Source organism: Epinephelus moara, chromosome 9 (assembly GCF_006386435.1).
Source record: "Epinephelus moara isolate mb chromosome 9, YSFRI_EMoa_1.0, whole genome shotgun sequence".
NCBI classification, from domain to species: Eukaryota; Metazoa; Chordata; class Actinopteri; order Perciformes; family Serranidae; genus Epinephelus; species Epinephelus moara.
Window position 1 is genome coordinate 5716953 of NC_065514.1, and position 25752 is coordinate 5742704.

A 25752-nucleotide genomic window follows, 5' to 3' on the forward strand; every position below is an offset into this window, starting at 1 on the left:
TTTTTTTGTTTTTGTTTTTTTTTCAACCACAAAATTGCTGAATTGCTTGCAGGGATGGTGCCAGAAAAAGGTTTTTTTCCTGTTTTCCTGCCAGGATAGTGCCATGACAAATGGTTGTGGTGGTTTACCAAGATATTGCTATGTTATCTGCCAGGATAGTGTCACAAAAAGCAGACTTTTTTTACAGAGACAACGCTGTGTTTCCTGTTGGGACAGTGTCATGGTAAGCATGCTATTTTTTTATTTTTTTTAACCGAATTACCGAATTTACCGATAGTTGCATCTCCTGCAGGAATACTGCCCCAAAAAGGGATTGTTTTTTATAGATTAGATAGATTGTTTTATTTACACTGTTGCATATCCTGCTGGAATAGCAGCAAGACAAACAGTTGTTTTTTACCGAGAGATAGATGCAGCTTCAGCCAGAATTGTGCCCCAAAAAGCCTTTGTTTTTTTACTGAGACATTGCTGTATTTCCTGCAAGAATAGTCTTTTTTTTTTTTTTTTTTACAAGGACATACTGTAGATGCATTTACACCTGGGATTGTGCCACAAGAAACCAAGAAATTGCTGCACATCCTGCCAGGATATTGCCACAAGGAGTGGTTGTTTTTTATGGAGACATCTGTGTGTCCTGTTGGGACAGTGTCACAAAAAGCATTTCTTTCTCTTTTTTTTACCAAGACATTGCTGCATTTCCTGCAGAGATTCTGCCACAAAAATGGGTTGTTTTCTATCGAGACAGAGCACAGTTTCTTGCCAGAATAATGCCACGAGAAGCAGCCGTGTTTTAGACGGAAGACAGATGCGTTTCCAACCAGAGTTGTGCCACACAGAGCCATTGTTTTTTACAGAGACACCGCTGTATTTTCCTGCTTGGGTAGTACCACGAACAGTGGTTGTTACTTACAGAGACGGTGCTGCATTTTCCACTAGGATAGTTCAAAAAAGCGATTGTTTTTCGCTGTGTTTCCAGCCAGCATAGTGCAACAAACAACGGGTATTTTAAACAAAAACATGATCTTTTCCTAATCATAACCAGGTGGGTTTTGTGCCTAAACATAACCACACATTATCACAGCCTTGCTGAAATGTAGAGAAACGTAAAGTTTCAACAAATCTCCTACATAACAATAACGCACCAATGTATGGAGATTGGGTTGTGCATTTTATTGCTGTAGATGTAAAAGGTTGTGCTGAGTTTTACTCCTTTATGTACTGTTGGTCAGTTTAATCTGCAGCGATGCATCATATTCTATAAGATCAACATATGCTTGTAGCATGGCTGTCCTGTGAGAACGACGAATCTCTTAAGTCAACTTTTCACGGTATCAGAAAAACAGCCCTGTTTTCAGCTTTGTGACGATGCATTTTCCAGCTGATACAAGAGACTTTTTAAAGAGATTCTTTAGCTTAAGAAGGAGGAGACCTTTCTCGACACATAAAACTCTCAAATTTATACTTCAGACAGTACTTGAGTAAATGTACTTGGACCCCTGATTGTATATTGCTTGCATATTTCTCATTTACCAAGAGCAGAGCAGGAGGAAAAACCACGTGCTGCTGTATCCGATCATCTTCCACTCCTCGCCTGTATTATGTAAGTCTTCAGACCATTGGAACAATATAAACACAACCCTGTAATGCAAACCATCAGGAGCCCCTGCAAGTGGTTTTCACTGGGCCCCTTTGTGCCAGGGGACCACGCAAGACTGAATTAGACTAAAGGCCACTCCATATAGGAGCTGTTTCTTTAAGCATTACCCCCAGACGCCCCCTCACCTTCCTCTGGCAACTTTAGTGGAGCATAATCTCCAGAGACAGCTGGTTATGTCACGCAGACTTCCTAGTGAACTTGATCGAGGCTCTCTGTGTCACTGTGAGTTTAAGGTTTCATTGTTTTTTTCCTGTATAATCTGAGTAAGAGTCAACAGCCATATTAGCAATTCTGCTAGCATCAGCATGCTAACACGCTCATGACAAAATGAAATGTTCCACTTTATTAATAAGCTTGTTTCCTGAAAACAGCTGCTGACACCCTTGATGAGAACACTGAGACTAAACCAAAACAACACAGGTGCGGCTTGTAAAGTCAAAACATTGAGCTGAAAGAGGCTAAAACGGTTACTAGAACTGCAAAGCTGATAATAAGTCTCTGTAGGTTTGTCACTACGAGTGACCACTGTTCACATTACACAGTTATTTTATCTATTGTTAATATAACAATGAAACATCAGAGCAGCTTTAAACAAATAAATAACAGCAGAATTTGAAAATACACCCTCCTCCTGCAGCTCTCCCCTCTCTGTCCTAAGATTCAGGTTCAGGTTACTTTATTTATACCCGTAGGTAGATTTGTTTTGCAGCAAGATGGTGACATCCACTCAACAGAGAAATGACAAAACAAAACAAAACAAAAGCCCCTCCCACCAGACAACCAGGGGTATATGCACAAGCTTCATACAGTAACCCAGTTTTAAGTAGATTGATTTATTTCATCTAATTTCATTGCCGGGTGTCACAGCACACTGGGGCCAGTGGCAGCAAAGGGTCTAACCTGCGTAACAACAGCAACATAAAGTTTGCTGATCCAGCCGTGAATTTGGGCTGTGAGTCCCTCGGAGCTGGGATTCGGATTGTTGCAGGCACTGGCTAGGAGTCCGTCTCAAGAGCTGCTGCCTGCTTTCCTCCCGGCGAGGTGGTCTGTAGCAGCGGGGAGTGAGGCGGAGGACACACTGTGATTCGAGCCTTTAGAGAGGGTTAAATGTGAACTTCAAACCGCAACTGTGAGCCTTTAGCTTTCGTTAGCAGAAGGCTAAACTATTAGCAACATTTTTCTCTCCGTCTCTGAAACACTTCTGATACTGACACGTTTTATTTAATATACTGTCAAACTTTCTTTTAGACTCTGTTCTTGATCAGTCCGTCTTCCTGATTCGGGTTGCTTTGCAGTGTAGGCAGTTGTTGCCAATGCTGGAATAGCAACTTTCTCGCAGTGTTCTCCACCACTGAATCAGGCTTTCACCACCTGAAGAGACGTACACGCACATCTGCATTTGTACAACAGCCAATGAGAAAGCCTTCTCTCTGAAATGTCCCATCATACTGTAGTATTATCTTCTATTTTAGTGCCAAGAAATCTTAAAAATAAAAAACAAAACTTGCCCGTTTTGATTTTAAATACCTCGCTTTAATCTTCAGGAACACCGTGACTAACAGTGTAATAACTATAATAGATGCCTGCCGGTGGTTTCCCTACCTGTCGGCCCACATGAGGCGGCTGGCAATGTTTTCTTATTATCATTACTATCATTATTAATTAATCATTTCTTGACACCTGTGGGCAGGTGTCACTTTGAAATACCCTGTCATTAATCTAATCTTTCACCACTCCAACCATCTTGATTTGTGCTATTTTTATATGTCAAAAACACTTTTTATTTTATTTGCAGATGGAACAGTTGAGGCACTCACAGGAAAGCGAAATAACACGTTCATAAACAGTATTTTAAACAATGGAACATTTATTACCTCCAAGTTAATCTTCATTCATTCACTTATTTATAATAAAGGAGGCATTTGACACCAAACTGCATCAAAAAATACATTCACACCTTTACAGAAGACAGTAGTATACAAACAGGAATGCGTCCGCTCTGCTCGACTCACTATATGACAGAGGAGTGTTTGATTCTTCAGTTTCAACTCCTACAGTGCACATGAAATACAAGGACCCAGAGGTAAGTTGGATAAAGAGGTTTCCACCTTGAGGATGGCACATTGGTAGTAAAATACAGTACACCTTACAGTCAGCTTTTCTGCCCATTAAGTTCCCTTGTTGTTGATGCAGAAACATTTCTTTAAAATCACAGTAAAAAAAAAAAAAAAAAAGCCACCACAGTAACTGTCTACTGCCCTTGATGAAGTGATAAAACTATAAAATGTTTCAGATCAACGCTGATGAACACTGAGCAGAGCAAAATTAACACGCTGGAAATGTCTTTTTTTGGTAGAACTTAGTAAAAAAAAAAAAAAAAAAGTGTTTTTAAGTGACAGAGCATCTTCATACGTCCCGCCTTAAAGAGACAGAACAGTCTCAACCCAAACAGCCTCAACGCAAACACACTTAAAGAAGTGGGAGAGAGTCTTTGAGTGTCATCAACTTTACAGAATACTAAAATATGGCATCACTTCACTTGTGTGCAAGTCTCTTTGAAATATACCGAGCAGAGCACCATGTGTCAGTGTTCCAGTTCAAGATAGTGGAATAAAGTTGGCAAATCAGTGAGTGCACAATGCCAGCTCTGTGTGTGCGTGTGTGTGTGCGTTTGTCAGTCCATGTCATGTCGTAGTAGAGGTTCTCTCTCTTCGGTTGAAGTGCTCTTGTTTCCATCTGTTGAGGTGCCACCTTCACATTTACCTCTCTGTGTCAGGACCAGAACAAAGAAGGAGAGCGTTAGGAAGTGTTCAGAAGATAAGAGGCACTGTCTGGTAAAGATCATTCAAAACAAAGCAGCTGAACACTCGTGGGCAAATTCACAACAAATGGATTGTTGCCACTGATAGCAACGTGAATTGCGACTCACTTGCAACCACTATCTGCCTCGTCTCAAAGTCCAGTTCACAAAAGATATGCACCGATCTCTATCACCTGAAATCTGCATGTGTGTGCAGAATGTGTTGTCGACAGGACAAAATTTTGGTATCAGTTCTCATTTTTGTTTGTAGTCCAAGTAGTACTGACCAATTCTGTTCGAACAGCAGACATAAAGTCCGTGCGGAGAGGTGGAACGCATTGGCCGAGGTACAATCTCAATAGTCTCATGACACGTTAGCTTTATAATATTTTTTAAAATGTATCTTCATTCATATGCAAATATCTGTTTATAGACGTTAACTAAAATGAGCCTCGCACATAAGGGGAAGTCACCAGATCAGCCCGAAATATTGGCTCTCGCCCCCGGAGGCTGTGTCGTCCTCAGATGACAGTCACTGGATTCCGAGGTTGATAATGCACCATTGATAGTACAGTGCAAACACACCTGATAGAAGTTTTGCAAGTGCAATTTCCCATTATGTCGGTGAAGATTCTCAGTCATCCAGGTCATGGTAATCATAAGTGCTATGTCATAGGCAACTGGACTTGCTCGAGTTTCTTGAAGAAAAAGTTCTAACGAACTGTAAACAACCACTCCACAAGTGCATGGCACAGCACAGGAGAGCCAGGTCGTCAGGTCAAGACTCGGCTCTTCATTTACATCTAAAGAAAAAGGGATATTCTTTCGAGGACAGCAATGTTCACATCTTGACCAGGGAAGACAGATGGTTTGAAAGACGCGTGAAAGAAGCCATCTACATCAAACCGGAATGACCATTGTTAAACAGAGGAAGTGGCCTATGATACCACTTATCACCCATCTACAATGCCGTCTTGGGATCCCTCCATCCAACACCCATTCACACCTGGACCATCTAACCCTTACGAAACACATAACGGCTGGGTGGGTCAACAACTCACATGTGACCCCAATGACTCTGTAAGGGTTCACACTAACAGAGTTTAAAGCCTGCGACTCTACCCTGGAAATCCAGAGTTCTCACGTTCTGATTGGTCGTAGTGTTATCCAGTTGCGTGCAGTGATATTTTCAAATGCATGCTTGGTGCCGCCCCTCGAGTTGGGCCATTTACATAACTCATAGCCAGACCCTAAATCTTTCTAGATTTGGGTCTGGATTTCCAGGCTACTGCGACTCAGCACCAGTCCGTTAAAACTGGGAAAGACTCTTGGATGAGAGGTGGCACATCTTCAAGAAACTCAAGCAAGTCCAGTTGCCTATGACATAGCACTTAAAATTTCCTGTTTTGCGTCAGATTGAGTATAAATGCACCAAAAACGCAGAACAATGGCAGAGAGAGAAAAAGAAAATGAAAAATTTCAGACCACAAGCTACGGGTCCTGATTGACGAGGTGCAGAGGCATTCCTGAAAATGGAAAGGAATTTAAAGGCCCTAACACACTAAGCCAAGAGTTGGCCATTGGTCAATGTCAGGCTGTTCATGAGCATCTGTCACCATAGTTTTTGCATTATGTCCCCCAACGCTGGGGGCCCTGTCAGCTTTTTCTGGCAGGATCAGCATGCTGAATCAGAGTCGGGAATGACGGAGCCTGTTAGTGAGAGAAATTACTCTGTTTGGAGGTTCAACTCATAGGACAAGAAGAGAAATGGAAGTGAGGAAAGCAAACAAACAACTAAAATCAAGAGGGCGTGAGATCGACACAAATTTGTTGTATTAGGTAAGTTTATTTTTCCGGCCCTTGAGCTCTTAAACAGAAACAATTCGTTCCTGTTTGTGTTATTGTTCTCTGGTGCACAGTAAATATCCTTTGTTCTTTCAGCATCAGGTTGAGTTGTTTATGTGCTAACTGGCTAATTAGCGCCTTGAATCCATCCTGTCGGTCTTTCTGTATCCGTTTTTCAATTATGAACACAGACTACCACCCCATGCTAGTATGGAGAGTTATTTTTTCTCACACATGTGCCCAACATAAATGCCAGATGACTGTTGGCTGTAGTCTTTGTAGTGTGTTCAGTGCTACTTTTTGGCGGACACACAGGAAATGTGAGACAATGCCACAGTCGGCCTTGGTTGCCACTAGTTCTCTGATGTTGGTTTGGTGTGTCCTGGCCTTAGATGTGACAGAGAGAAACTGTGACAGAGAGAAACCGTGGCTGTTTTCTTAGAAGTTCCACTTCCCCTCATGCACTTACCCTCTGCCTCTGGTGTTACACAGCGGCATATGTGGCACAGAGAAAGCGGGCAGAAGAGGCTTGACATGGAATGCACCTGCCCTTTTGTACACTTTCAGCCTACACTATCATGAATCGACGGCCAGTTCTAGGCTTTTTACAAATCATCAGAAATAGCTGCAGAGTCATTCCAGTGAGGTGACAGTGTCTTCTGCAGATGATTGCAATACATTACATTTAACTGATTGAACTCCATGAGATGATGAACCTCTTACACACCATCCACTTACACTGAATGTCAGTCAATAATCCCCTTCTCACACTCTCACTGATCTCTGGTCTCAGCTTGATGGACTTGTATTAGTCTATCTAGCACTAGCACTTTTGCTGCTGATGTATAGTTTTATCTATGTTTAATTCAGAGTCAATGTTGTGTGGATTTGAATGACAATTAAGTCTATCTATCCATCTATCCACCCATCTATCTACCTATCTAACCATCTATCCAACTACCTAACCATCTCTATCTCTCTATCTATGTATCTACCTAACTACCTAACCATCTCTCTCTATCTCTCTATCAACCTATCGACCTACCTAACCTATCAGCCTTTCTACCTATCAACCTTTCTACCTTTCTACATTTCTACCTTTCTACCTTTCCACCTATCAACCTTTGTACCTTTCTACCTATCAACCTTTCTACCTATCTACCTTTCTACCTACCAACCTTTCTACCTATCAACCTTTCTACCCATCTACCTTTCTACCTATCAACCTTTCTACCCATCTACCTTTCTACCTATCTACATTTCTACCTATCTACCTATCAACCTTTCTAGCTATCTACCTTTCTAGCTATCTACCTTTCTACCTATCTACCTTTCTACATTTCTACCTTTCTACCTTTCCACCTATCAACCTTTCTACCTATCTACCTACCAACCTTTCTACCTATCTACCTACCAACCTTTCTACCGTTCTACATTTCTACCTTTCCACCTATCAACCTTTGTACCTTTCTACCTATCAACCTTTGTACCTTTCTACCTATCAACCTTTCTACCCATCTACCTTTCTACCTATCAACCTTTCTACCTATCTACCTTTCTACCCATCTACCTTTCTACCTATCTACATTTCTACCTATCTACCTATCAACCTTTCTAGCTATCTACCTTTCTACCTATCTACCTACCAACCTTTCTACCTATCTACCTACCAACCTTTCTACATTTCTACCTTTCTACCTTTCCACCTATCAACCTTTGTACCTTTCTACCTATCAACCTTTCTACCTATCTACCTTTCTAATTATCAACCTCTCTACCTATCTACATTTCTACCTATCTACCTATCAAATCAACCTCTCTACCTATCTACATTTCTACCTATCTACCTATCAACCTATCTACCTATCAACCTTTCTACCTATCAACCTTTCTACCTATCTACCTACCAACCTTTCTACCTATCTACCTACCAACCTTTCTACCTTTCTACATTTCTACCTTTCTACCTTTCCACCTATCAACCTTTGTACCTTTCTACCTATCAACCTTTCTACCTTTCTACCTATCAACCTTTCTACCTATCTACCTTTCTACCTATCAACCTTTCTACCCATCTACCTTTCTACCTATCTACATTTCTACCTATCTACCTATCAACCTTTCTAGCTATCTACCTTTCTACATTTCAACCTTTCTACCTTTCCACCTATCAACCTTTGTACCTTTCTACCTATCAACCTTTCTACCTATCTACCTTTCTACCTATCTACCTATCAACCTTTCTACCCATCTACCTTTCTACCTATCTACATTTCTACCTATCCACCTATCAACCTTTCTACCTATCTGCCTTTCTACCTATCAACTATCTACCTACCTTTCTACCTATCTACCTTTCTACCTATTAACCTTTCTACCTATCAACCTTTCTACCCATCTACCTTTCTACCTATCTACATTTCTACCTATCTGCCTTTCTACCTATCAACTATCTACCTATCTACCTACCTTTCTACCTTCCTACCTATCAACCTTTCTACCTATCTATATTTCTGCCTTTCTAGATTTCTACCTTTCTACCTATTAACCTTTCTACCTTTCTATCAATCTACCTTTCTACCTTTCCACCTATCAACCTTTCTACCTTTCTACCTATCAACCTTTCTACCAATCTACATTTCTACCTATCAACTATCTACATTTCTACCTATCTACCTTTCTACCTACCTATCTTTCCAACTACCTCTCTCTCTCTCTGCCCCTCTCTCTCCATCTACCTACCTTTCTACCTACCTATCTAACCATCTCTACCTACCTACCTACCTACCTACCTACCTACCTACCTACCTACCTATGCAGCCCAGATTTAACATTTAATAACCTAATCTGTTAGTACACTTCAGTTACCACCAACTTTTTAAAGACACTAATTATTTCAGTGTAACTGCATGTGGCTGTTAGCACTGATCTTTGTGAAGTGGACTTTTTTTTTTTTTTGCAAAGAGGCTCATTTGCATAGAAAGGGGCTGATTTTGCACCATATGTATACACACTACCTATTTGCTTGGCAGCACAGTTAGGCTTGCATTTCTTTCTTTGCAGGTACATTTGAGGGTTACATGGTTCCTTTTTGTCTCATTTGTGCAGTTTCAGCGGACATAAAAGCAGCTCAATCCTGTTGTGAATTTGCTCATAAGACTTTCAACCTTTTTCAATCAAACACCAGGCATGAGGCTGTTTGTACCCTGACATAAAACATTTCTGTCATATTCTTACCTGTGTTTTCATTTCCCATCGCTGCAATCACTGTCCTATTGACACTGTTCTCTTCCATACATATCCAGACAATTAATCAGATCTATCTGAGACTGCTGTGAGTGATCCCCAGTATACTCATCATGACACAGGGTTTGTTTGGACAAAACACAACTTGGTGTTTTTCTGGTTTTAGCATCACTCTGTGGGTGGACTGATATATTCTCACACATTTTCCCTGCAAATAATCCCATGGTGAGTCAAGAGGCAGAAGCCAGGTGGGGTGCGTGCGTAACAGCAGGTTGCAAACCTGATATTATGCCTGTGAGAACACGGTAAATTCAATTAAATGTGGAGCACACCGCAGCTTTATTGGTTTGTGACCTAACTGCAATTATACAAATGTCTTTTAAAGTTTTACTGTCAAAAGATCTGGACATAATTATTCATTCAATAAACATCAGTGCACAAAACACTGTTAAGTGTTTGGTATGACACACATGAGTCATGTGAGGTCACAAACAATAATTAAATTAAAGTGAGTAAGTGAAAACTGAGGTGTGAATGTGAAACCACAAACATGAAAGTTGCTAATGATGCATCATCCACATTTTCATGCCTCGACCTGTAGGCCATGAAAGTGTGGACATAATCAAACAGTTTCAACAGCTTGCAATGTCTTATCAGTGTGTTTGGGGCTGCTAAACATACAAGCTCATGCTGATAAAGAGAAAACCAATTTTCCTGTTTTCAGCTCTGCAGCTTAAACACAACTACACAAAATACATGAATACATTTACATACATGTGTTTGCCTTTGTGTGTGCACCCACCTGAGTTATTTGATACATTTCTCCTTTGTTTCATGGTAATGTGCGCCTTCTACTCGTTCTTTAGCGGAGGCCTAAAAGACGACCAAATTATCTCACACATCAGCCAATCAGAAAATACAACTGATCACACATAGCTGGCGGCTTGACTGAAGCGGGTGCACAGGTTAAAATAAGCAGCACCAGGTTTTATTTTAGATTGTGGATGTGCAGAGACATTAGAGTTCATGCAAGGAGCTATTTCTGGTGGAAATTGATTCGGCCATGCGGTTTATTGAGACAACGTGCGATTGGTTAGTTCAGTGTCTTTTTTCACATAATCATACACAATTAAATGTGAAGGCATTCAGTTTGTTTGCCTCCGCAGCTTTTTAAGCGACTCATCATCATGCAACGGAAATTAATAAGATGTAGAAGGATAAGAGAAGCCGAAATTTTAAATCTGTAGTACAGAAAAAAGTGCCTGAAATGACAGACTTGATATGGATCAACAAATGCTACATCATGAAGGTAAATTCTCCTTTCTATTCTTCCACAAAACACAGGGCTAGACCACCTTTAATCAGCCATTATAATACAGAGGAGTATTAAGGCCAGGCATAAGGGGAAAATGAGATGAAATGACCTTTGACCACCAAAGTGGGTGCCAAATTTGAAGAAATTCACTCGAGGTGTCCTTGAGATATCACGTCCATGAGAATGGGGCGGATAATCTAAAACCGTTTCTAAAAACGCTTCTTTTTTATGCTGTGGCCAAAATCAGGAAGTAAAAATGAACGGTAACTCCTTCAATTTACAAAAATGAAATCAAATGATCTTAATGCACTGATTAGACTTGAAGAAAAAAATCCAAAATCAAAATTTTTGAACCACAGTTCAAACAAATCAAATCAAAATTTGGAGTACTTTGCATTCAGATGATTGAAACCAGATTGTGTAGGTAAGGAGGATGCAATAATGAGTATCAATAAATAAATGAATAAATACATAAATAAATACAGGAATAAATATATAAACATTAAAATTGATAAATAAAGGAATAAATAAATGCTGAAACAAATATGGAAATAAATAATAAATGCATAAATAAAGAGATTAAGACCTCTTACATCATCAATTTATAGACACATAAATAAAAAATAAATAAATAAATGTACTTGCACAAAAATGTAGATTAATTAATTAATTTAAAATATTTATTAATGCATGTCCTGTTTGATAATCAACTTTTACTTATTTATTCATGTATTTATCTATTTTCTATATTTCCATATGTATTTAAACATTAATTTCCTCTTGCATTTATTTATTTATGTGTGTATTTCAGCATTAATTAATCTTTTATTTATTCATTTATCCCTGTATTTATTCATACATTTATTTATTTAATTCTGTATCTATTTATCCAGGTATTTATTCATACATTTATTTAATTCTTTATTTATCCCTGTATGCTTTCATACATTTATTCATTTCAGAATTTATTTACTGATACTTAAGTCATTTTTCGTCCTCCATACACAGGAGCTTTAAAAAGCTTTACAAACCCCAGGGTTCTCCACTCCTGTGGAAATCATTTCCACATTTGTACGAGACCTCTGCAAACATAAAACATTGAAACCCACTTTTACTCATGATGTTAAAAATCTGCCACTGTTTATATCTAGACGACTTTCATTGAATTCTAAACGTCTTACCAAACAGTTAACCTAACTGCCGCTGATATATCAGACCATATAAACAGCAGTGTTGTGATAGTGAGATGTCAACACTGGCTGAAAATACACATGCAGGCTACTCATTAACTCAAGTTATTGGCTGGTTTATGGACTTATACAACATCAAGTGTAATGTGTTTCATAACACATCACATAACACAAATTAACTTATGATGACTTGACGGACATGCCAGTACTTGACGTTCATTTCAAGTAATAGTTTGACATTCTGAGAAATATGCTTATTAGGCCTCTTGACAAAAGTTAGATGAGAGGATTGATAACACTGTGTCTGTAGGCTCAATGTGAAGCTAGAAGCACAGGGTAGCCTGGCCTTGCTTATAAAGACTGGAAACAGGGGAAGCAGCATGCTGGCTCTGTCCAAAGGTAACAAAACTCACCTAACAGCATTTCTTAAGCTCACTAATTAACACTTTACTTTTGTTTAATAAGTACAAGGGTTAAAGCTCTGCTAGCCTTGCATCAAGCCTTAATGCTTAGCTAAGCTAACTGGCTGCACCTTTATATTTAGCACACAGACACGAGAGTGGTATCTGTCTTATCATCCAACTCTCGGAAATGACCAATTGATATCACTCTCATGTCTGTGCGCTACATATGAAGGTTTAGCCAGGAAGCATTTAGCTTAGCTTAGCATAAAGACTGGAAACAGGAGGAAACAGCTGACCTGGCTCCATCCATCAATTTTCATGTGATTATCCATGGCCGGGTCAGGGGGGCAGCAGGCTGAGCTAAAGTCCTCCAGACGTCCCTCTACTTAGAGACGCTTTCCAGCTCCTCCTAGAAGACCTTGAGGTGTTCCCAGACCAGATGAGATATATAATAAAGGGCCTCCTACCAGTTGAACATGCCCAGAAAACCTCCAACGTGAGACACCCAGGAGGATCCTGATCAGACGCCCGCACCACCTCAATTGGGCCCTTTCAATGCGAAGGAGCAGCAGCTCTACTACAAGCTCCTTACCCTGTCTCTAAGGCTGACATCAGCCACCCTACACAAGAAACTCATTTCAGCCACTTGCATCCATGATCTCATTCTATAGGTCACTACCCAGGGCTCATGACCACAGGTGAGGATTGGCCAAACTGCCTATCCATCTCACACTGCATTTTACCCTCACTTGTGAACAAGACCCAGAGATACTTGAACTCCTTGGCTGGGGGAAGCAACGTTCCTCCTAACCAGAGGGACAATCCACCATCTTGCAGCAGAGAACCATTGTCTCATAATTGGTGGTACTGCATCCTGACTGCTTCACACTTGGCTGCAAACTGCCCCAGTGCATGCTGGGGGTCATGGTGTGATGAAGCCAACAGAACCACATCTGCAAAAAGCAAACATCTAACTTTGAGGTCCCCAAACCGTACCCCTTCCTCCCACCGGCTGCACCTTGAGATCCTGTCCATGAGTAACATAAACAAAGGACAAAGGGCAACGTTGGTGAAGGCCAACACCCACTGCATACGTGTTTGACTTTGTGCCAAATAGCCTATATGGACACCGCTCTCACTTTGGCTATTTAAGGACCGGATGGCTTGTAGCAACAACCCCAGTACCCCCTATTCCTGCAGTACCCCCAACAAGACTCCCTGTGGGACGTGGTCGTAAGCGTTTCCCACGTCCACAAAACATATGTTGACTGCATGGACAAACTCCTACAACCCCTACAGCAGCCCTGCAGCGGTGAAGAGCTGGTCCGCTGGTCCACTATACAGACTTTATGCTAAGCTAAGCTAACCATCTCCTGGCTGTAGGTTCATATTTAGCACATGAACATGAGTGGTATCGTTTAATTCTTGCTGAGAACTCGATACCACTCTCACATCTGAACACTAAACATGAAGCTAGGACAGGAAGGCAGTTAGCTTAGCTTAGCATAAAGACTTCATCTAATGGAAAACAGTTAGCCTAGCTCTAACCCTTACCTTTGCACTAATTAAGCAAACAGGGTTTAATGTATCAAGTTTCAGAGGCAGAATTTTGTATATTCAAAAAGAGCTAGGATAGCTGTTTCCCTGTTTTCAGTCTTTACGCTAAGCTAAGCTAAGCTAACAATCTCCTGGCTATAGCTTCATATTTAGCATACAAACATGAGAGAAAAGAAGCTCGTGACCACTCTCATGTCTGAACGCTAAATATCAAGCTAGACCAGGAAGGCAGTTAGCTTATCTTAGCATTTAGACTTGATGTAATGGAAAACAGTTAGCCTAGCTCTAACCCTAACCCTTATACTGATTAAGCAAACAAAGTTTGATGTATCTATTAAACGAGCTAGGCTAGCTTTTCCCTCCATTTCCAGTCTTTTTGCTAAGCTAAGCTAACCTTCTCCTGGATGTAGCTTCAGAGAGAGATTGGTGTTGATCTTTTCATTTTACTCTCAGCAAGATAGTGCGAAATGTGCACTTCCCAAAATGTCAAACTATTCCTTTAAAATACTTTTGACGTCAGATGTCATGTTTTATGAAAATATTAAATTCTTTCCTATTTACCAAAGAGACATTAAGATGTCATCTTATCTTTGAAGTGTGTTAAAGAGCGTTCTCAGAGTTTGTTTGTATGCATTTGACAGCACAATAAAAACATACTCTAAAGGCTGAATCTGTACCTAAGAGTCCAGATGTTGACTTATTAACAAACTTTTCCTGCCTTACATAAAACAACCATAACGTCCCTAAACCAGTGCAAATATGTACTTCATGATGACACAACACAAGACCTGTTACCTTAGCCTTATTACTGTGTATTGTGCCATGGCCAAATATGCCATGGCTGATAATATTTCAGTGTGAAGGTAAACAGGAGGGAAGATCTCCAAGGAGCAGCTGGAGGAGCTACACCTGACAGATAATAACTTTTACTCTCTTTATCCAGTCAGTCAACAGCAGGTGAGAGTTTAGAGAGATAAAGTTTGTTGTTGGAGTGCTATATAAATACATGTCAGCGGAGGAGCAGGAGTGACTGTGTGAAGGTGCTCAAGGTTTTAAAACCACAAATAATCTACAAGTTGTTTGACTGTGAATCTTAAAGGATATCCCCTAACACGTAGCCTATTGTGTGTGTATCAGAGCCTGATAGATTTTCTTCCTCTGAGCCATAGAGCTCAGTTGTTGTAAGTGCATTAAAGTATGTTTACATGACAATAGAGAAAATTGATTTATTGTGTTAGTCCGATTAAAACCAGACTTTTAAGATACATGTAATCGGACTGAAATCAAACTAAATTGGACTAACACACCCAGATAATGTGACTGGGAGTCGAAAGACTCCTGGATGGCCATGGCATTCGGCACATGCTCCACAGTGTCAACCCTGAGCTTTGACCCAGAAGTTGAACGCATTAAATGCGTAACAGAAGAAGAAGCCGGTCTCAACATGGCGGAATCTACAACCAGAGTGGTACATTTTTGGATGGACAAAATGTACAGAGTTGTTAAGTTGTCCACCATGGTACCAGTTTGCTACTACCTAACTGTAGCTAACCAGTTGGTCAATTGTTTGGTCTGTGATGCAATAGGTCCAATACTAACAAGCTAAAAGGGGCACAACCAACCATTATAGCACAGTCAGACATACTTCGGTCAGTTAATCGATTCCCCTCCCGTGCTTGTATACCGGGACAAGGACAGTAGTCCAATCAAATGGCCTGGTCGAGCTGTAACCGTAGCTCGACTTCACTGTGCATGTAGACGTTATGAATGAGCCATGCTGTTGCACTGGGTGTTCATCCAGCTGAGCCTGATTTTAAAAAAATGAAACTATATGTGTTAGAGATTTACGTCTTCAGTAGGACCCAACAGGCTTGGGGCTGAGAGTCAGACAGTATTAAGAGATGGACTAGCGGTAATGATAATAAAAATCTAGACTGTCTTCCCACCACTCAAGGCGTTTTTTACACTACATGTCACATTCAACCATTAGCACACTGGTGGCTCAGGCTACCATATAAGGTGCCACCTGCTACTCAGTAAGCATCCACACGCTCTAACACACGGATGGACCAGACATCAAGAGAAATTTGGGGTTCAGTATCTTGCCCGAGGATACTTGAACATGCACTGTGATGTAGTTTTACGGTTGTTAAATGTGGACCCCCTTTAACTTTATTTTTTATATTTTGATTCTTTTAATTTTTCTGTTTTTTATATTTTTATTTATTTTATTCTTTATTTTTTAATCTTATCTTTTATTAAAGAATATTCACCTTTTGGGGGGATTTTTTGTTCACTGTGGACCCATGTGAAAACATTTTTTTTCACAAATCCAACGTAACATGTTTTTGTTGTTACACCTCTCTGTATCTGAGTGTTTAAATGACACTGAGAGATGATACACAAATATAATGCCTGATCTTAACAAGGTGTTTGATTCTAAAACCGGCTGCAAATAATTAAATCAGTCGATAATGAAAAATAATTTGCTCATCCCGCTGCGTGTGACGCCCAGCACACTCATTATGACTGCAGGGCTGGAGTCGGGTTGTCTGATCTGGTTGTTTTTCTGGTTTTAATGCCAGTCTGTGGGAGGACTGACTAATATATTCTCACCTTTTCTTCCTGCAAACAGTCTCAGGAGTAGTCAAAAGAAAGAAGCCAGATGTCGTGCCTTCATAATAGCAGGTTGCCAACCTCTTATGCTTGTGTGAGCATGATACATTAAATGTAATCTGGAGCGTACTGCAACTTGTTGCACTGTGTGACATGATCCTTCATCACCATGAACACACACACACAGTAGTTTGTTTTGGCTCACTCCTACATACAACGTCCTGCTGCCACAAATACTCACTGGAGCTGTAAATGTGTATTAATCCGCCGCTGAAAATGTTTGAGCACCAGCTATTAAAATGAGGTACGGAAATTAATTTAATACTGAACCAAGGTAAACATTAACCAATAATTATCAGAGCACCCTCTGTAAAGTCTCTCCTGCTCCTTTCCCCACATGTCTGTGGGAGAACACGCGTAGCAACATGCTACATGCAGTTAAAAAAGCGTAACACAGAGCACGCGCCTGCATGCTGTGTGTCAGCTTTACCTTCAGTCTGTGATGCATCAGGGCAGCGATTACTATCGTGGCCAGGCCGAGGGCGATGAAGCCGTACTGCATGTACTCCATCACAGCAGGTAGGACTACCAGGTTTGTGTGGAACGTGGTGAGGATGGGGCCGTCTATGTAGCCTCTCTGAGGAGGAAGTAAAGGCAAAAAATAAGAATGCAGTGTGGTTTACAACAGGATTATGAACAGAAGGCAACACTTGGTTTTTCCAGTTTTGAAGAAAAGTCAGTTCCTGTGCACACTTATCGCCTCTGAGTTATTTATAAATAGCTGCTGTTTCAGTCACAAGGACCTTTGTCTTGTCTATATCTATGTCGTGTGGCCAATTTTTAAAAGAAATAAATCAATGCAGAGATTATAAAGTGAGCGCGGGAATTGACTTCTTGTTTTGGTGTTACAGGATTATAGTATCTTTGCTTCAGTTTTCACAACATAGGTCATGGAAAGAGACAAATTGATGTGTTTATCTTGTTATCTTTAAACCACAAGATGCTGACCTTGTAGTAATAGTACATGTTTCAAGGCTTTCTACCAAACAAACAGCACTTCTCTTTATTTTACTTACATCACCAGGTGAGCAGCATTAGAACATACCTTTAGCTACTGCTACATGTCTCAGAGATGACAGCAGCAGAATCTCCATTTTAAACAGCATGTACACATTATATATCAGTGTTTCCAGTGTATATTATACTACTACAGCCTTCACTACTAAAACAACTGTTGATACTTTTAGGATTCTGAATGTTAAATACATATTGTAACATACTATAAAAACATAAAATATTATACACACATACTGCTCAGTACCTGTGGTATGCAGCACTTGTAGTAGGTAGTACATACAGTAAATGTAACCATGTACTAATACATTTAATACAACTACGTCTCCCGTACATCTTGTCAATGTCAAAACATTCAGCTCTTTCAGGACATTCATACGTTACTTTAATCACTTTTTATGCTTTTTAAAGTATGAACTACTCCAACTGCTACTTCTCCTGTACATTTTTTGATTACTTACTACTTCTACGTACCTTCAGCTACAGATACCATTCAAATGTCAAAACGATTATGATTTTTGTCTGGTCATTTTATCAGTTTTTATTGTATATTACGTAATTGATTGATTCTATGATTGATGGATACATTGCTGCTTGTTTTTTCTTTTTACCTCTGTCTTGTTTTTATTTATTTATTTATTCATTTAACCCAAATTTAGTCCTGTTGAGATCAACAATCTCATTTACAAGGGAGACATGGCCAAGACAGCAACATTAGGTATCCTTGAGTGCTTTGAAAGGTGCCTATAAAAAAAATGCATAATTATTATTAATATTATTATCATCCGAGTACCACCACTAATTACCTTTTCGCCGGCGTTGGTCTGTTTGTCTGCAAAATAACTCGAAAAGTTCTGAACGTATTTTGATTAAATTTTCAGGAAAGGTCGATAATGGGACAAGAACAGATGAAAACATTTTGATGGTGATTTGTTGAAGCGAAGTGGATAAAATAATAAAATGGCGGGAAATCCGAGCAGCTTGGCGGAGGTCTGCGCTCTCCGAGTGCTCTAGTTTTATTTATTAGATCTTATTTTTTCCAGATCCTCTTATTTTTATTTTTTTTATGATTTAACTCAATCAATAGTTTGCGTTATACAGATGTAAATTTACTGTGAAGTCTGACTCGACACATCATTATCTTTATTTAAATTTAAGTCTTCCAAAGTCAATTTATTCTACGTTGTTTCAAATGCTGAATTATGAATGTAAATATCGAGAAAACAACCAGTTTAAAAGAGAAATAGTTACATTTCACAGTATTGTTTAATATCAACCTTCTTACTTTAAATATAACAATGATTTAAGTTGAATAATTAACATGTTGTGATGCTCTAACTTGCTGTGTGATGTACGGCATAATATGATTTGAACAGATTTTCTGTCTGTCTGAGACTTTGAGGCCAAAATTTAATCATTCTGTGTTTTACAAACTCTGAAAACGCTTGTGAAAACTGAATCAAAGCAAGTGTGAATTACAGTGATACAGAAAAGGCACAATATGATCTGAACAACAATTACACACAAAGAAGAAAACCAGTTATGAAACACTGGAAACGCTGGGAAAGCAGACGTGGGAACTCTTTCCTGTTTCAAGGGCACCTACAGAGTTATATTTGATTAGCAGACCACTTACCTCCTCAAACCAGATCATTGGCATCACCACCTCAGAAATCTTGCCAGTTTCTCTGCAAGGAAAAAACACTGAGCTTCAAACACCAAGGCTACATGGTGAGCATAAGAAAAGCAGGAAGTGTCCTTAAACCTGTCACATAAATACGAGCACAATGCACGACAAATGTTGTTGGCATGATGATACGTCAGGGAATAGCTTCCTTACGTAATCGCTGACACTTTCTTCATGTAGAGGTTGAGCTGCAGGCGGATGGACACGTTTAGAGGGACGCCCGTGAGCTGGGGGGAGACAGAAACACACATTCAGACCCGATAGGTCCAGGGGGATAATCAAGCCTTAAACGACCCCTCATTAAGGATTAAACTGGGACATTTACATTTCCTTCCGGCTGTCAAAAAGATTTCCCATGTAAGCATACCCAGTTAACAAAAGAAGGATATCCTCATATGTGACGTATTCTTTCAGGGACTGTCTTTTGATGATTTTAGAGGACTACAACCTGGTTTAAACTTCCACTAGTTCACTCAAGGACTCCAACATGTGAGATGTAACAGTCGAACTGTTGCACTGTTTTGTCCTCAGGTAACAGCTGCCAATGAACCCTGTACAGAGCACCACTAGTTGCTACATGGTGTTCGTCTTTAACACAGCAAATACGGCATAGCCAAAAGTGTGTGGACACCCTGGTGTTACTCGGACCATCAAAAAGAAGAAGAAGAAGCAGCAGAAGAAAAAGCAGTAGGAGAAGAAGCAGAAGAAGAAGCAGTAGGAGAAGAAGCAGTAGGAGAAGAAGAAGTAGATGAAGAAGAAGAAGAAGCAGCAGAAGAAGCAGCAGAATGAGAAGAAGCAGAAGATAGATCAATAAATAGATAGATCAATAAATAAAAATACAAAAATTTAAATAAAATAACATGAAGGAAAGTCAAATAAAATAATATAAAATAAGAGTCTGCAGTGAAGTGAAGCTGGATCAGAACAGTGGTGCTTTGAGCTGAATGCAAACATCAGCAATGGATAAATAAAACATAAACTTTACGATGGTGCGAGATGAAGAGTCAGAGGATCAGTAAAGTTATTACAATTCATCCTGAGGGGAACATGAAAGTCTGAACCACATTTCATGGCAGTCCTTCCAGCAGCTGTCAAGACATGCCCGGACCTCACAGGGGATCATTTAAGTTGGGTTGAGCAAATGTTTCTACTTTCATACTGTGGTTAGCACAGATCCCTGTCGGTGATCCGCTTATAACTTGATTTATTGAAGAGGGTGAAGATTTTATTTAAAATATTTAAACATAAAAAGCTATTTCAGAGCAACAGGCTTCATTCACTGACATCTTAGATTTTTTCTTAAGGAAGGTCTATGTCAGGTGGTCCTTTACTGCAGAACTGTTCACACCTTTGCTCTCATAATGATGAATCCCATTGTCCCCCATAAGTTGAAAGTGCACGCTTGTAAATCCTAAACAGCTGGCTTGAGACTTCAGGGCCGTGTGCACAAACAGAAACTGAAGCATAAGAAGTAGAAAGGTTGATAGAAGTGGGGCACCCACATCTGGTGGAGCGGGCGCCCCATGTGCAGGGGTTGCGACGGGCCCCAGTGCACGCTAGTTACTAGTTATATAAAGGTACACAGCTTTGCTACTCTTATCCTTTCTGCCACTTGTGTGCCACCCCTCTCTCTCCCCCTTTAACACTATAGCTGTCCTGTCAAATAAAGGCAAAAAGCACCGAAAAATATCTAGAAAGCTTGAGAGAATTAAGTCAAAAATGCCCAAACTAAAGTCTGAAACAAGTGGAATAGCTTCAGGGGATTTAAAATAACACCAAAAGATGCATGCATGTTAAAAACACGCGTTAATCAACCACTGAAACTTGCAAACTGCCGACATTATGTATTATAGTAGCACAACTGTCAGGACAAAGACGAGCGCTGTGGTGCGTGCAATGAGACAGCAGCATTTCCTGCTTCACTGTAGCCCTTATGAAGACATCGCAACAAAGTTCTTCACAAAAATTAGATGTCAACTAAAATGACTAAAAGGCTAAAGACTAAATGCAACATCTGCTCGGATAGAAAATAGTGTCAGCGCCATAGATGCAGTAAAACATGTCAGTGCATGTCACAGCCTGTTTTTCGTCTAAAAATAAACACAACCTCACGTTGTGTAAATCATGTTCAAAAGGGTCAAAAGGTCCAAAAGGGGGTCCTGGGTACATTTTGAATGGACCGCAGGTGACTCACAAAAGGTGTCAGTTTTAGTTTAGTTTTAAGTACAGTGAATATTTGGCACAGGGCTTTCATTTTGAAGTGCTGTTTACTGCTGTAGAGTGAGTGACTAACAGACAGCTACTTAAAGGGGAACTAATGTTTTTTCAACCTGGGCCCTATTTTCCGATCTACTTTTGTCTGAATGAGTGATAGGATGTTCAGTATTTGACATTTCTCCAGTATGAAGCTAGGGCTGACCTGCCTGCAGCCCGTGAGCGCGCGCTATATTAAATAATAGGGCACTCAGACAGCGTCAAACAACGTCAAAATACGTCCACTAAAAGTGAATTTTTTCCACACAGATAGACTCAGATTGTTAGTATAATTATCCGACAACATAACGGAAAGGAGAAATGAACGTCTGTGTTTCGGACATGTTCCTCTGCCTGTTGCTGCTCCCTCTCTCTCCTCGTCCGCTCTTCAGTTTCAATGAGCTCTGCCTCAGTGTACTGCATGTACTCCGTGTTCAAATAAATACGGGCGCTCATCAAATTCAAATGGCTCATCCAGATCCAGTTGGTCAAAATCGGGTAAAAATTCGGACATGTTTGTCGTGGCAAGTCAAAACACTCATTCAGAGTGAAAGTCTGGCTCTGAAATCTCACGTCTCGTGAGATTTGAGTTGTTGCAGGAAGTTACTGCTGGAGTGACCTTAGAAACGTGAGGAGGTACTCTGTTTGGAGTAGTCATGGCTGAATTTTTACCCGATTTTGACCAACTGGATCTGGATGAGCCATTTGAATTTGATGAGCGCCCGTATTTATTTGAACACGGAGTACACGGACGTACACTCACGCAGAGCTCATTGAAACTGAAGAGCGGACGAGGAGAGAGAGGGAGCAGCAACAGGCAGAGGAACATGTCCGAAACACAGACGTTCGTTTCTCCTTTCCGTTATGTTGTCAGATAATTATACTAACAATCCGAGCCTATCTGTGTGGAAAAATACACTTTTAGGAGGACACAGGGAGAGAGAGTGGTGACAGATAAATAACTCCAGAATTTTCGCAATGCTTAGAACAAAAAAACAAAACAAAAAAATTGTAATTGTGCTTTGGCAACACATATGAAATGTCACGCCAGTAAACTTTATTGAATTAAAATGAACTGAACCTGAAACTGTTGGACAGGGTTGAGGTCAGGGCTCTGTGCAAACCATAGACTGAAAATAATGGTCGTAGCCACCGTGCCGTCGCCCACTGGTTTGTGGACTACCGTTCTGAAGCCTTGAGTTTGGCATTTTGACCGTCGCCATCTTGGATTTCTGGAGCCAGACATGTAAATATTTGGACGAAAGGGCGGAGCTGTGGAGGAGCCCGAGGACACTATACACGCCCACCTACACTGGCAACCTGACTGAACTGAGTGTTTTTCTGGCAGAACAAATTGTGATGAAACCCAATCCAGACCCTCAGCTCAGACCAGGCAGCAGCATGAGGTCACTGACTGTACTGTACGATCTGTAGCTGGCAGTGGCGCCACCACACGCCTCTGAGTATGCCAGAGGACAACTGGGGAATAGGCAGTCATTATCCATTTCACTTGACACCTCTTATCGTATGTTCGTTGCAACACATTAACCCAATATGAAAAACACAGACTCTATCCTAGCTGCTCTCTTGCAGCCCTTTCATGCCACAATGCTTCCTCAGACATCTTCACACACACACACACAACACAAATACAGGACATTCATGTTTGGCAACATCTGGCGAGTGTGAGGCGGAAATCAAACATTCACTACTTGAACCTGCAGGAAATGAAATGTCCTTGAGTCCCAGACAACACTTTATACAGTAAAAAAAAGGGTCACATTACTACCGTGAGAGGTACATTCTACTAAACAGACGTATCGTGGCAAAAACAATGAACACTGATGTTATTTTTGATCCGCCGAGTTGGCAAGCATTCATCTGAGATGGACATAACCTGTGTGTATTGTTAAAAGTAAGTAACCATTTAAATGCGGCACAATACAGGCTGTGCTTTGCGACTTTCTCACGAGATCTGGCAGCTTTTCAGAGCCCTCCAGTGAATGTCTGGATGCCTTTTCCCTTTCCTTAACGTCCCCATAATTGTCGTACATCTTAATCTTGGGACAAACCTGAAGAATAGCTGAAACCTACAAAGACAGGACACATAAAGATTGTTTCCACAAACTTGCACAGATTTTTTTTTGTTTTCGACAGTCAGGAAGGAGCATAAACCTGATGACGGAGTCCATACACCAGACAACACACTGAAGCACTGGGCTGTAAATACTGGAGCTCTGGAGACAGACGAGCCCAGTCGCCAGAGGAAAATGTTAGCATTGTACGTTTCTGCAAACCACGAATATGTTACTTTTGTACTTTTAAGACGTATCATATCAGTGTTTCGTATAATGAAGTATATAATCTGACTTTGTCATTGGGAGGTGGAGGGGACAGTGGATGGTGAAATGCCTGCCAAGCTACAGACCACTGTTTGAGACCAACAAACAGCTAAAACTTTGTGATTAACGAGTCATTTTTCCAGTGGCTTTTTGGCCACCAAACGTAAGTGTGATAGCGGCACCAACAGTGGCCATTTTCAGTGTGTAAGTTGATAGCTTGGAGGCTGTGGTTGTTGTTTCCCATAGTGAAGGGGAATTGGAAACTAACATGCATAAAGGGAGAATGCCAGCCGAAATTAACCGCTCAAAGCTAGGTTCATAACCACAGTTCATAACTGTAGCTTTGTGTTGTTTAAACCTAACCACACATTAATATGTCAACAACGCTGTGGTTAAGTTTCAATGTATCTGTTACATGATAACATGCAAATGTAACGTATCTCTGGTTTGCAGACACGTAAAATGCCAACATTTATTCTATTGATTGGGTTGGAGAGACGACAATCCAACAAGAACACCAATTGTCACATATACCAAAACAAACATGGATGCCAACCAGCAGCTTGCTCGGTTTATATGCAGCAACATTTGTGCTCAACAGGCAACAAAAAGGTGGAAAAATGTGTCTGGTAAGCTACTGCAACTGAAGAGCTACAGAGCCCTCTGGGGTCTGGAACTGAGCCAGCTTTGTAAAACAAAGCTAACCTTAGCTAAAACTATTTATTTAAACTGCTCAAGTATGCCGACGATGTGGCCTTAGTTGGTGTTCTACAAAAAAATAGACCCATTAGGGGAAGCTGCCCATCTGGCCCACACTAAGGCCCTTCAAACAAGGTGTCGCATCAGCAAGTTGGATATTAATGTGGCCAAGACTAAAGCCCAGTTCAGACCAATGATTTGCAACAAGACAAAACCGTTTTTAGAACGTTGCAGAGGAAAGTTGCAGCTGTGTGAACTGGCTGTCTGAGCTCGACTCAGGTGTCACCTGCAACTCAGCTGGTCAAATCGCTGGGGCTGGTTTTAGAACATAAAGCACGTCACCTGTTTCAACAGCCAATCAGCTTGTAGTGAAGTCAGCTGGTCAAGTCAAAATGACCATAGACGGTGTGTTCAATTGCTGAGGCAGGTGCTCCGTCCCTGCCGAGCCCCTCCGCCATTGCTGCTGCTTGCTGTATAAGCTTATACCCCCGACACACACACATATTCTCATTGACTGATTAATTAGCACTGGTTATTTATATTATTGTGGCATATTTATCATGAACACAGTCCATCTGATGCTCGTTTTATTTGTTTTTCGCCGTTTCATCACTACTACAAACACAACTGTAGCCAGTATCTCACTGTCACTATCCTCATTCATATTTTAAGAAGCTACAAATTATATTCAGCCACAAAATAAGCCTGAAAAGCTGAAAATCAGAACGGAAGTACAGAGAGTTGTTGCATAGGGATGATACACCGTCTCATCTAGTTGCATTGGTGTGAAACAGCAGGTTTTTAGGACATTACAGAACTGTTTCAACTCGTTTTGTCGCCATTCTTTGCTCTGAACTGGGCATAAAGAGTAAAATTTTTGCATAGGACAAGATCTGAAGACAGAGCCAGTTTTAGTTAATGGCCAACACGTTAAAACTATAGAAAACTTTAAATACCTCGGTATGTTTGTGGACTCCCAGGTGAGCTTGAGTATGTTTTCAAGTGATGCTCACAGCGACCCCATCTTCTTGGGAAACTTAGTGACCTCTGTGTTAGTTGGCAGATTT

The 25752-nt window shown here is 40.5% G+C and overlaps 1 protein-coding gene and 1 long non-coding RNA gene across 5 annotated transcripts in view; both read right to left on the reverse strand.

Annotated features, from left to right (window-relative positions):
* Positions 1–3504: 3504 nt before the first annotated feature.
* Positions 3505–25752, reverse strand: part of scarb1 (scavenger receptor class B, member 1) — a 52396-nt gene continuing 30148 nt past the window's right edge. For 2 of the 4 annotated variants that reach the window (XM_050053247.1, XM_050053246.1), the window contains exons 9-12: positions 19545–19618; positions 19341–19392; positions 17121–17267; positions 3505–4424 (exon numbers count right to left, since the gene is read on the reverse strand). In XM_050053247.1, coding sequence (XP_049909204.1) covers positions 4332–4424; positions 17121–17267; positions 19341–19392; positions 19545–19618 — 366 coding nt within the window. In that variant the 3' untranslated portion in view covers positions 3505–4331. Of the gene's footprint in view, positions 4425–10350; positions 10422–11661; positions 11946–17120; positions 17268–19340; positions 19393–19544; positions 19619–25752 lie in introns of those variants that run through there. The other 2 variants (XM_050053249.1, XM_050053248.1) reach the window with 2 other exon arrangements.
* Positions 4435–10337, reverse strand: LOC126395635 (uncharacterized). Its single transcript, XR_007570478.1, has 3 exons — positions 8118–10337; positions 7617–8072; positions 4435–7584 (listed from the first exon to the last, which is right to left on the reverse strand). It is a non-coding gene; the product is annotated as an uncharacterized LOC126395635 (long non-coding RNA).